Consider the following 14,074-nt stretch of genomic DNA (forward strand, 5'->3'; position numbering starts at 1 on the left):
TCATTAAGTAACAGACCTTGAACAAATAGGTGAAATGGATGGAAAGACTAAGCTTTGAAATGGCCCCAAACATATTAGATCACCAAATACTGGTTTTTATCCCTTGTAATGTCTTTATTTTCCTGCTCTCTTGGGTGAAATCTGGGTCCAAAACATCATGTCATCAAGTTGATGAATCAATCCTTCATTATGCTAGTTATAGCACTATGCAACATCAGTTTTATTAAACTGTTTTCTGGGTTTTGTCACGACCAGTGTTGGCCTAAAAAAAGTAATCTAGTTACTTTACTGATTACTTCATTATCAAAGTAACTACTTTAAAAGTAATCTATCAGTTACTTTTTACCCATTTTTCACCCTTTGCCGCCTCAACATAAGAATGACAACAAAAAAATGTCATCACATGTAATTGACTTTCCGATGATTGAATTTAAAGGGGAATATCAGAATTTAGCGCTAGTTTAGCCCTGAAACTAATATCTGACAACTGCTTGGAATTTTTTAAAATCAACTCCACCGATCAATTAAACACCGCTAACTCTAAGATTAAGCCTAAAGTCAAAACTTCTGAATTTCGGGTTATGGTTAACAGCCAATGTAAAACAATGCAAACTGACTGCACAAAATTGCAAAGGTGGTGGCGGGCGCGGATGCGCGGGCGCAACCCAGAAGTACTCCTCTCAACACATACGCTGTCAATTTGGCTACAAAATCGTGGCGGCAACTAAGCACTTTACACTCAATCGGACTTATAACACATCCCACAGATGCTAAACGAACACCTCACGGCATAAATGTGCAACACGCATATGATGTAAACAAAACTTGCCAACTTGGCGCGATGACTGCCCGTCGTTGCTACGGCAAAGCCACGAAACGGCCGTGCATGTAGTGGGTCCAACCTTTTGCTGATACCCTCCAGAATGAAAGAAAAATACTCACCTTCATTCATGGATATCCACAGATCAACATTCCCTCGCAACGTCTCAACACTCGGCTCGAATGTCCACCCGCCTGGCCCACGCCTTCAGTCCCACAACACATGTGACGCGAGACCAAAACAGGAAATAGCTAAGAGATTGTCATGGAAACCCGTACCGGGAACCTTTTATTTCAGCATTTTCTATTCAAAATGCTCTTCGTACATGACTACAATATTCTTCATTCTACATACGTTATGAAGCAATGAAAAAATAGTAATGCAGAGACACTAAGGAAACTAAATTTAATCAGATTACTGGTGTAGAAAAATGAACGCGTTAGATTACTCGTTACTGAAAAAAGTAATCAGATTACAGTAACGCGTTACTAACTAACGCGTTACTAACTAACGCGTTACTGACAACACTGGTCACGACTAGGTATGGGAATCGAAATCCGATTCCAATTCCGAACCATTTCCTAATGTATTGTGGCCTCGACATCACAATGAAAAAGCCCTTAATAATCCCTTTAACGATTCCGAAAGACGCGTATTGCGTCATCACGTGACGTGACGTGTCTTGTTGTCCATACGCATCAAACTATCATGGCGCCAAGAACCACTCGTTCCTAAGTTTGGCTACACTTCACCAAGAACGAGGGTGAAAATGAAAGGTTACGATGGTTTAGCACGAGCATTTTTACGGTTACGATTCGGCACCCTGCTCTTGGATCGCCTGGGCTTAAATACGGCCTTGAAGAGTTTGAACTGGCTGCAGTTACGACGTCGGGAACGCTCCCACAAACGGCTCTGTAAAAAAAAAAAAAAAAAAACACGATTTGACCAACATTGTGACAGCCAATGCCGACCAAAAATGACGTAATGTCCGGGTTATAAAATCGTGTCAGCAGCCTTCCGCGCACAGAGAGCGCCAGTGGGCAACACGTGACAAGCCTGTGAAAGTTTCCAACCTGCGTCATTGCCGGGATATCACTACATGTGTGATAGAAATGACATGGGTAAATCCCGTGTCACCTAACACGGGAATTTACCGGCATATGTTTGTGAAAGAGGCTTTATCCTGTGAAAAGCGTTAAAATTAGGGTTGTCAAACAATTAAAATTTTTAATCGAGTTAATTACAGCTTAAAAATTAATTAATCGTAATTAATCGCAATTCAAACCATCTATAAAATATGCCATATTTTTCTGTAAATTATTGTTGGAATGAAAAGATAAGACGGATATATACATTCAACATACAGTACATAAATACTGTATTTGTTTATTATAACAGTAAATCAACAAGATGGTATTAACATTATTAATATTCTCTTAAAGCGATCCATGGATAGAAAAACTTGTAGTTCTTAAAAGATAAATGTTAGTACAAGTTATAGAAATTTTGTATTAAAACCCCTCCTAATGTTTTCGTTTTATTAAAATTTGTGAAATTTTCAATCAAAAAACGAACTAGTAGTGTGCAATTTTTGATGTCATTACACCATGCTCACTCCCCAAACCCATGAAATCATTTGGAACCAAGCGCCAGCAGAGGGCGCCAAACAACAAAAAAACAAGTAACAAGTAACAAGCGGACATTACCATTACACTGCTGTCATTTTAATCTGAGCGGGCCTTGTGCGTTAATTGCGTCAAATATTTTAACGTGATTAATTTAAAAAATTAATTAACGCCCGTTAACGCGATAATTTTGATAGCCTTAGTTAAAATGTACAGAGTTTTAGTTCCCTTTGAATGGTGAGCATGTCAAAAAATAAAAATGACTGCACTAATGTAATTTTATATGAATAAAATGAATTTGGCAGTTAAATCTGGCTGTTTCTTAACATTTTCATAGTTATTCCACCCAGAAAATGCAAAGGGCCCACTTTTGTGACATCACGACCAGAATTGATGATCATGACTAGCTTTTTAGCGCTAAGCCAGCGAGTAATGTTGACAGAATCACAGAACGGTCACACGGCAGTAGGAGAATAGAACGCTTTTGGCTAGAATGTTAGCAGACTGCAAAATCATTCTGGTCATCTTCTGTTTTCTTTTTAGCGCTAAGCTAGCTAGTAATGTTGACAGAATCACAGAACGGTCACACGGCAGTAGGAGAATAGAACGCTTTTGGCTAGAATGTTAGCAGACTGCAAAATCATTCTGGTCATCTTCTGTTTGGAGATTTTTTTGGTGGGCAGGGCCAAGGAAACTGAGATTGTAATGAAATTAGATCCTACTATAGTTTTTCAAAGCCTTTTCTGTCACTTTTTTGTATGGATTTCTGTTAAAAATATGGTCTGCTATAATCTTAATGTCATTTGCTGGAGTAGTATTTCATAGCACGTTTAAATACATTTCAGTCGTTTCACAGAATGATTTGACCTGCTGTCCATCTGCACTGTGAAACACCATCCAATGAGATTTGAAGCATTTACTTGAATGTGAGGTGATTTATATTACCTAAAACACATCCACATTCACCATGATTCCTTTTGTAAGCAATCTATAGTTTCCCCTCATACATTTGGCCCTTAAAAAATGTAATCCTCACAGTACCCTTGCCTCTGTTCAAGCGAGAAGATTCTACACCACTGAAACATTGTAAATATTGTTTATTTAATATGATTATATGAGGTGAGGCTCGGATACTTTTGCTTTGGGGGTTTAATTAGAGTATTTAGTTAGGCACAGTAGCTGTTTGTAAGACTACTAATACTACTAATAACAAAAACAAGCAATTGTAATCTTTTCTAAGGTAGGTGCTAGTTTTTACCTGTACACATTATTGCATTGTATTGGAAAACTTGAAAACTATGCGAAAGTCTGCCAGCTTCGTTTTTTTTTTTTTTAACCTGTCCTGTTTAGCTGGTTGACACAGAGAATGGAAATCTGCGTGTCCGTGATTGTGATCATTCAACGTACCGCGTTTATTTGGAGAAAGCAGCGAACAGGAAGGGGTTATGGGGGAACAGAAGAAAAGAAGGAGCGAGAGACAGAAGAAGCACAAACAACAAGAAATACATTGAACGCCTACACTAACTATGAATATGTTGGTGCTATCGTGAGCTAGTTGTACTGTATTTCCGGTTGACACCATGTGGGGGGCCTGATGACCAAGGAGAGAAGGGGGTGGGGGGGCAGATAGATCAGTGATTGGGAGGGGCGGAGTGTACACAAGTCAGCCATGTGGTCTAGAACCCAGTATTTGTGTGAATCCCTTGTGAGTGTATGTGTGTTTGCATCCTATTCTATGCTGGCTCATCGCTAATGTGTGTGCATGTGTCTAACTAATAATAATAATAATAATACATTTTATTTCTAGAGCGCTTTTCAAAACACACAAAGACGCTTCACAAGAGACATGGAATCACAAAAAATTAAGAGCACAATAAAAAGGAGTAAAAATATAACAGAGCTAGGGGTTATGGTGGGTAAGAAAGAGTGAACAGGTGTGTTTTCAGTCTAGATTTGAAAAGTTATAGGGTTGATATGCTGCAAAGATCAGGGGGTAGGGAGTTCCAGAGCTCGGGGGCGCAATGACTAAAAGCTCTGGAACCAAAGGTGGAGAGGAGGACACGAGGGACGGAGAGGGGAAGAATAGTGGTAGAGCGAAGTGAACAGGTTGGATTGTTTAGACGGAGAAGATCGCAAAGGTAGGGAGGGGCCAGGGCATGGAGTATTTTGAAGGTGATGATGAGGATCTTGTAGTTGATTCTTTTTTTGACGGGAAACCAGTGAAGTTGACGGAGGATGGGGGTGATGTGGTGTGTTGCGGGGGTTTGAGTGATGAGGCGTGCTGCTGAGTTCTGGAGGAGCTGCTAATTGCTCCTAGTCATGCGCGAATCCAATCAGACATGTGATAGTCCTGCAGAATAGTGGAAATCCCGCGTGGGTGCCATCCCAGGGCCATGGTCGTTCCCCAGCCAATCGGTGGTGTGGAGGGCGAACCAGCGCAGCCCATCCTTCCTTCCGCAGCCTGCAGTCATCCTCTGGATCCAGGGTGGTCATTCGAGCCATCCACATCAACTGGCCTTCAGGGATGGAACAACAGGACGCGCCACCACCCCCCACTGCCGCAGCCCCCCAACCGGCACGGTACATCGTGGAACACACAATAGCCCACCAAGCCCAGGGCAGGATCACCGGAGCAGGTGATACCCAGCCAACCCACCGGCACCCAGCCAGCGACTCGCACCGGAGCGCAGGGTGGATACCCAGGCAGAAAAGAGAAGGGAAGGCCAAGGCAGGAAGACACTGAGAAGCCGCCGCGGGGCAGTGCGATATCGGGGCTCCGATACCCCCAAGCAGGAGCCACAAGATAAAAAGCTGCCACCATATTACTGTGTCTGCCAGGTCCCCGACTGGCAGGCATTACCCAGCACCGTCATTTATTTGTGTGGGGATGGTAGTGCAGTGTGTGCATTAAATAAGCGAGACAGCCGGAGAGCCCGGCTTAGGGCAGTGGGACCGCCGTATGGAAGTTCTACCCAGCCACCCGTCCCACCGCCCCTCGCTGGGGCTCCCCTCTTGAGTATGATGTATGCGGTGTATTAAAAGAGGTGCAGGAATGCCGGGGCCTGCCGTGAGGAGGCAACCGTGATGTCAGCCCCCACTCCCCCAACAGGTCCCATTCATCCCACAACCTCGGTGTGTGATGCATTACAATCAAGGGGAAGCCAGCCCAAGACTGCATGGCCCCGTTCCGATTCTCCCCGGAGGCAAAAATGAGTATTTAGATGCCAGGGTGAAAGATATTTACAGTGCAAAGTGAAGAGTGTGTGAATTAAGGGGCAGGATCCTGCAGGCGTGGCCCCGTCCACCAGAACCACCGGCCGCAGGGCAAGGCAAGCACCAGGGCCCCGACCAACCCCCGCCCCAGACCACCCCAAGCTCACAATTCTCTCTGTACAACACATCCAGAGGGTTTTCTGCTTGCGCTTTTGTTATTACTGTTTTGGGGCCCATGTCTTGTCCCTTCTTTTTACTCAGAACCAGTAACTGACTTGCTTACCAGAAGTAGCAGCAATGGCCTGGTGCAGGGCTACTTTTGCAAACCAGGTTGTGAGTTTCTTTGTAGCACAGCTGACTCATGGTGAATAATGTTATTGGGGTATTTCAGACTTTCTATAAGTTGTCTAGTGCACTATAACCATAGACTTCATTATGAAGTCTATGCTATGACATTCAGTCATCTGATCTTCATACGTTCATCGCTACGTGTGGATCATGAAGAATTTGACTGGCATCCATCAATCCAAGATTTTACTCCCATATCAGTGTATTTGTTTGGTCTCGTGACTTATTTTGGTCCATCTTGTCTGTCCTGTGCGTAACATGTCAGTACTGTTATTCTCTTGTCCTCTCTACCCATCGACCAGGTGCTTGACCGGATTCACTGGGCACCGATGTGAACAAGCTGTGCTTAAGAAAGTCTCAAACCCAAAACGTATGTGACCCCTGTATTCAGTCCCACATGTCATTACTGGTGTTTCACCCTCATGTTTTCAAAACTTGAGAAACTCATCTTTCCTTTTTGAACAACAATTGTTAAACTTGGAAATATGGCTTTCAAATAACCAATTCTGTGGTCTGGTTTTGACGGAGGACCTATGAAGCCTCTGTGAGCACTGAGCAGCAATGCACTGAAACTTGCATGTACTGTAATTTCCACTCCATCGCATTTCATTACGGTGTCTGAAAATCTGTTATTTTTGTTTTAACACTCAACCCGCTACTAATTTGTCATTCAGTACACCCCTCTGACACCAATGTGGAGGCTAACACTTGCACGTAGAATGCTAGAGTGTTTTTTGTAACAAGATTTCTGATCAAATGTCTTACAACAATGGGACTCAAGTGACCTCTGGGGGCTGAGGCTCCTCCTCTGGTCATTGTGAGTGCTTTACATCTAAGCCAATATAGTCATTGGGATGGGTTTTACAGAATTTGTTATTTGGGACAACTGTATTATTGCCGTAAAAGGCTCAGCCTGAGAAGCTGTTTATTTACATGCACATTTCAGTGATCTGCTTAAAGTAGAAACTCCCTGAAAAAAAAAATTAAATGTACGAATTCTAACTGGACATTTGTCTAGCTAGTTCTGCCTGTCAACACCAGTGATGACTATTGTGGGTTCTTCTTCACGTTTATAAACTAACACCCTGTTTTTTTTCTTGTCTGTTTCTCTTTTCTCTTAATCAGGTGTCCAAATGAATTTACTGGTGATCGCTGCCAAACCTATGTAACGGCCAGCTTTTACAGTACGTCTATTTCTACCTGTCTCTGATTTCGTATTGGTGCATGTTTCATTAGCTGTATGTGTGATGTGACTCCATATTGTATTTGCATGTCCAGGTTTTGTAGATTTTTTGCATGTGATATTCATGAATTTGGATGGTAGATACTAAAAGTGAGGAGAGTAGCCAAAACGTTTACTCAAGTAAGAGTAGCATTACTTCAAAATAATATTACTCAAGTAAAAGTCAAGGTAGTAGGGTTGTTCCGATCATGTTTTTTTGCTCCCGATCCGATTCCGATCATTTTAGTTTGAGTGTCTGCCGATCCCGATATTTCCCGATCCGATTGCTTTTTTTTTTTTTTTTTTTTTGCTCCCGATTCAATTCCAATCATTCCCGATAATTTTTCCCGATCATATACATTTTGGCAATGCATTAAGAAAAAAATTAATAAAACTTGGACAAATATATACATTCAACATACAGTACATAAGTACTGTATTTGTTTATTATGACAATAAATCCTCAAATTATCTTAAAGGATAAATGTGACTTTGTATATTGTGACTAAATATTGCCATCTAGTGTATTTGTTGAGCTTTCAATAAATGATACTGTAGCCATTTAACTGCCCAAATGCATGATGGGAAGTGCAACCATGACTGTGCGCAGTGGTACCAATTGATATATATTCTCTGCGTTGGTAAATAATATAGGGTGTTAAGACAAAGATCAACTACTACCTTGCTTCCCACGATATTTCTAATCGTAGGAAGAGGGATTGTAAGGCTTTAGCCCATTAAAAAAAGGCTACAAAGGCTGCCAAAATTCACTCAACTCATTTTACGCTGCCTTTTAGCTCTATATATAGGTAAAACGGCGCCATTACAGATTGAACGCAACAATGCGTGAGTGGGTCGTGCAGCGCATGCGTTAATTGCGTTAAATAATTTAACGTGATACATTTTTTAAAAAATTAATTACCACGGTTAACGGGATAAATTTGATAACCCTACCTTAAGCCTAAACTAAGGACTCTGGATGAGTGTAACATATTATGTCTGTAACGTTAAATACAATTAGAAAATGATTTAATTAAAAAGATATATATATTAAAAAAAGGCATGTCCGATATTTTTTTGCCGATTCCGATACTTTGCAAATGACGTGATCGGACCGGATCGATCAGCATCCCGATCGATTGGGTCCGATCACATCTCTAAAAGGTAGTCATCCAAAAAATGTACTCGAGTTCGAGTGAAAATGTATTTGGTGAAAAGAATACTCCAGTAATGAGTAACATTGTGAGTAACTGCTTACTTTTTTTTTTCTTAAACAATGGTATTTTTTTTCCTGAGCATATAGTTATGGCGGAAAACACTCAAGTGACTTGAAGTTCCGCTGTGAGACCTCCAATTTGGCGACATTTAAAAATTGTCCAATATGCATGTGTGATACATAATTAGAAAGCTTAAAATCGAAATTTTCTGGAGGAAGAAACATTTTGGACAGGAGGGCATTTAAAAAAAAAAAAAAAAAAAGTTTTTTTAAACCGCAAAACCCTATCTGGAGGTGAGCGCACGTGAGAGCAGAATTACAGACGACTTTAACGATATACTATTGCGTACTTACCTTTTTTCGATCCAAAAACTCCATGTCGCATGTATCATTGGGTGTCAAGACACAACTGTGAATGGCCACAGCTGGATTTTTGTGGGGATTTTATGGGCGAAACATTGTAATATAACTAGGGCCGCGATGCAGAAATCGCAGACATCAAGGAGTGGTCGAGATTTTCTTTGTCATATATTTACCCTTTAAAACGTGTTTTTTCAGTTCTTCTTTGTTTGGATCGATTATTTATCATCTAACGTATCGGGTAAAATGCAACAGTAACAAACAAAAAAACAAAAATTAGCGATAGTTATGAGGTAGATATCCGTGACTTTTTTACAGACGCCATTTTTTTCATTGTGACGTAATTTGTTTAAAAGTTTAAAATATGCGAGTGAATAATTTTTTAAAGTCGTTTTTTTTTTTTTTATAAACAAAATATTAGACATCAATAAAAGATTCTAAGCTAAAAATGACAGACATTTTGAATATTAAACATAATTGCTTGTCTTGTTTTCATGGCTGGGTTGAAACAAAAACGGTTGCGCGACGTTTATAAACTGGGGTTTCCAGGGTAAAACGGGCAAATTAAAAATAGTTCGGGGGCTTAATGCGCCATGAATCTGCTATGGCAGCATATACAGTGGGGAGAACAAGTATTTGATACACTGCCGATTTTGCTGGTTTTCCCACTTGCAAAGCATGTAGATGCCTGTAATTTGTATCATAAGTTCTCTTCAACTGCGAGGGACGGAATCTAATACAAAAAACAAAAAATCACGTTGTATGATTTTTAAATAATAAATTATTTGGCACAGAAACCTTTGTTTGCTATTACAGATACCAAACATTTCCTGTAGTCCTTGAAAGAGTTTGCACACACTGCAGCAGGGATTTTGGCCCACTCCTCCATGCAGATCTTCTCCAGAGCCTTCAGGTTTCGGGACTGCTGCCGGGCAACACAGACTTTCAGCTCCCTCCATAGATTTTCTATCGGGTTCAGATCTGGTGACTGGCTAGGCCACTCCAGGACCTTAAGATGCTTCATACGGAGCCACTCTTTAGTTGCCTTGGCTGTGTGCTTTGGGTCGTTGTCATGCTGGAAGACCCAGCCACGACCCATCTTCAGGGCTCTCACTGAAGGAAGGAGGTTGTCAACCAAGATCTGGCGATACATAGCCCCATCCATCCTCCCCTCAATACGGTGCAGTCGTCCTGTACCCTTGGCAGAGAAGCAGCCCCCCAAAAAATAATGTTTCCTCCTCCATATTTCACGGTTGGGATGGTGTTCTTGGGGATGTACTCATCCTGCTTTTTCCTCCAAACACGACGAGCGGAGTTTAGACCAAAAAAGTTCAATTTTGGTCTCATCTGACCACATGACCTTCTCCCATGTCTCCTCTGGATCATCCAGATGGTCAGTGGCAAACTTCAGACGTGTCTGGAAATGCACTGGCTTCAGCAGCGGGACCTTGCGTGCGCTGTAGGATTTTAATCCATGACGGCGTAATATGTTTCCGATGGTTTTCTTCGAGACTGTGGTTTCAGCTCTCTTCAGGTCATTGACCAGGTCCTACCATGTAGTTCTGGGCTGATCCCTCACCTTCCTCATGATCAGTGATGCCCCACGAGGTGACATCTTGCATGGAGCCCCAGAACGAGGCAGATTGACTGTCAACTTGAACTTCCTCCATTTTCTAATAATCGCTCCAACAGTTGTTACCTTCTCACCAAGCTGTTTGCTTATTTTCCTGTAGCCCATCCCAGCCTTGTGCAGGTCTATTATTTTATCCCTGATGTCCTTACACAGCTCTTTGGTCTTGGCCATTGTGGAGAGGTTGGAGTTTGTTTGTTTGAGCATGTGAACAGGTGTCTTTTATACAGGTAACAAGTTCAAACAGGTGCAGTTACTTCCGGTAATAAGTGGAGAACAGGAGGGGTTCTTAAAAAAGAACTGAGAGCCGAAATATTTACTAGTTGGTAATGTATCAAATACTTATTTCATGCAGTTAAAAACAAATTTATTATTTAAAAATTATATAATGTGATTTTCTGGATTTTTGTATTAGATTCCGTCCCTCACTGTTGAAGAGAACTTATGATACAAATTACAGACCTCTACATGGCTTGCAAGTGGGAAAACCAAAATCGGCAGTGTATCAAATACTTGTTCTCCCCACTGTATCATACCTGTTAAGTTGTAGAAATTGCAAATAGGGAGATTTCTGTTTGCCAACCCTGATGACGCGCGCGCGCGCGACAATCGCTAAGACAAAATGCAACCATTTTTTTCAAGTTCATTTTGGTCACAACACTTGTGTAAAAATTAACTACACTGTCAAAGAACCTCTTTTTGGTGGCATCAGAGATAGTCTTCAACTTGCTCCATGTATTGTCTGGCATCATGTGATACTGCTATGTTGCCTGTGTCATGCCAGTTCTCCTTGTTCCTGTAATCAACATCTAGGATATCCTCAGCTTTCCTGATCACATCCATTTGCACAAATTTGGACATCAGCTTCCACAGCAGCCTCTTCATCTCATCAACCATCACTCCAATTAGGGTTTCGTGAGACTAAATCAGCAAGAACATACATAAAAACAACAGAAAAACATTAATTACATCATTTAGAAAATTAATCATATTTGTTTTTAAAAGTATCTTTGTCACGGCAGTTTTTTAATTGAATTGTAACCTAGAATTGAAACTTTATTTTTTTTGTTTCAGCGCAGTAATAATGATATAATGTAATAAAGTGTATAGTATACACTTTAGCTTTAGCATAATAGCGAATCTAAATGATTAAACTTCAAGTAAGTAACGATACGCTTTCTCACTTAAATTCATATATTGTGGGGGTAGGACCGCAGTGGTTTAATATTCCATGTTGTTTGATCCACGAAAACACAGAGTAAAGCAGCGACTTCTTCCTCGTCATCGTTCTCCCATCATTAGCTCTACTGCTATTAGCATTAGGCTAGTTAGCTATCGCTGGCAGGTAAGACTTACGGCAATTACGTTGACGAACGTCGTTTTTCCCGAATACTGGAGGCCAACCAGGGTCAGCTCCATCTCTTCCTTCCAAAATAAAGACTTGAACCAGTCTAAAAGCCGGTTTATTAGTGCCAGCATCTTGGGAAGTCGGTGGTGCTTCGCCTCTTCCCTCCCTGTCAGATGTATGGGTTGGGCTTTTCCAGCTCTGAAGGGGAGGGAGGGCAGGGAAGTCGGAGACGGCCAGGCTATTCGTTGTTGGTCACTTTCCGAATCGGGCCGAATGGTATCGTTACAAAACGGTGACAAACAAAAACGTAAAAAAAAAAAAAAAATTGACATTTTTGGAAAATTGGGAGATTTGGCTTTCTAATCGTGAGGCGTGAGCATTGGGGTCAAAATCGGGAGTCTCCCGACCAAATCGTGAAACTTAACAGGTCTGCTGTATGTACACATCCCTTCAACTTTTACACTTTTATACTTTTTCTTTCTTTTTTAATAAGCATGATTTACTGACAAATCGCAACTTTCTTGCTGACTTCTGCTTTTTTCTGTTTTTTTTTTCGACCTCATTTCCATTTCCATGTTCCTCATATCCCCCCTCTCTATAGTGCTGCCGCTGTATTACCTGCTTCTCTTCCACAGTGTTTGCTGGCATGGATCTGTAGAAAATATTAATCTTTCTCTCCCAGTAGTGTTTGTGCAGTATGTCATAAAAAAGTGACTTATTTATACTAGCACTTTTAAAGAGTCCAACAATAAATAGAAATTCATGAGATTGAGCAGAAATTGTCTTCATATATCATACTTAAAATGGTCTTTGGATCGTAGGTTCAGGTAGTCCCCGGGTTACGAGCGAGTTCCATTCCTACGCTGGCAATGTAACCCGAATTTCCGTGTAAGTCAAAATTAACCATTTAAAATGTCAAAATAACTATCCAAAAAGTCCAAAAGCATTGTATTTGGTTTTATGGTGGAGGATACACTGCCTTCTGGTGGCAGCAGTGAGTCTGGCTGGACTGTCATTAAATAATGCAAGAGCACTCAGATGTCTATTGGCCCACATAAAGCTGTAAATTGCTTCAGCTGATATATGTTTGTGAATGCATTTCTAATTAAGTTTAGAGCTGTTTGTGGAGGTATTTACTATGAGAATTGTAAAGACATTAGCTTTCGTAGCATTTAAGATAGCGGATTTTTATGTGGCAAATTAGGCTCATTTAATCTACTAAATTGACATATGGATCAGACTAGATGGACGTTTGAAAACCAATCGTTTTGTGTCGAGTGTTTTATTGTTAAAATGCGTGTTGTTTTGAGCAGACGTGTACATATGTGTGGTACAGCTTTACAAATTATCAAAAGTGAAGGAAGTAAAAAGCTTTAATAAGCATAATTGCTTTGTTTGCTGTCTGTCAAGCTAAACAACTTCACGTTTAGTGAGGACAGAACAAGTCATGTTAATAAAGTGAAGTGAAAAATAAGCTACTGCGAGGTACAATTACCGTAATTTTCACACTATAAGGAGCACCTGACTATAAGCCGCCACCCACCAAATTATGCACAAAAATGGCATTTGTTCATAAATAAGCCACACTGGACTATAAGCCGCAGCTGTCTTCAAAGTATTATGGGGTATGTACAACAAAATATATTAATCGGTAACACAATATTTGACAGTAGCATCGTACGACTGTCATAAGCAGGGCTGTCAACAGACTTGCAGGGGCTCGGGGGCAAGCGACCATTATAGCCCCCCCACCCTACCCCTGCCACCGGCTTGTCACGGCAATGTACGCAGTACTTTTAACGCTTTGCAAGCAATGACAGTGTAAATTTTCAAATTATTTGAGATGGACAGTTACATTTAACAGACCGTAATGTGATGTGACACAATATAAACAATTTCCATCTATTGTCCTATGTAGGCTACAATACAATACAACTGAGAGTGCTATGCCTGCCTGCTAAGCAACAAAACAGTATAACTAAACATCCTATTAAACATCCAAACTATTGACAATATGCGAAATCAATGGCAATCAATGACTTTTTTGAATGATATGTGAGTAAAAACCAAAACAAAAAAACTGAAAATAACTGGACTGTAACACAAACATGCTAGACTGTGCGTCCCGGGCTGTTGGGGGACGGGTATCGATAAGCATTTGCTTTTCCCGTTTTCCTTTGTCTGTCATCGTCTTTTTTCGGGCAAATTATTCCTTAGACTGTGTCAGTGTTTCCCCTTTCTGGCCAAAATATCCCACACTCTGAAACTGTCAATGATTATGATGATGATGAC

The 14,074-nt window shown here is 40.9% G+C and overlaps 1 protein-coding gene across 3 annotated transcripts in view; it reads left to right on the forward strand.

The window, feature by feature from the left end:
• The window catches only part of nrg1 (neuregulin 1), a 55,281-nt gene that overhangs the window by 32,982 nt on the left and 8,225 nt on the right, over positions 1 to 14,074 (forward strand). For all 3 annotated transcript variants that reach the window (XM_057818202.1, XM_057818201.1, XM_057818203.1), the window contains exon 4: positions 7,132 to 7,190. In XM_057818202.1, coding sequence (XP_057674185.1) covers positions 7,132 to 7,190 — 59 coding nt within the window. The remainder of the gene's footprint in view (positions 1 to 7,131; positions 7,191 to 14,074) is intronic.

Source organism: Corythoichthys intestinalis, chromosome 17 (genome assembly GCF_030265065.1).
Source record: "Corythoichthys intestinalis isolate RoL2023-P3 chromosome 17, ASM3026506v1, whole genome shotgun sequence".
Lineage (NCBI taxonomy): Eukaryota > Metazoa > Chordata > Actinopteri > Syngnathiformes > Syngnathidae > Corythoichthys > Corythoichthys intestinalis.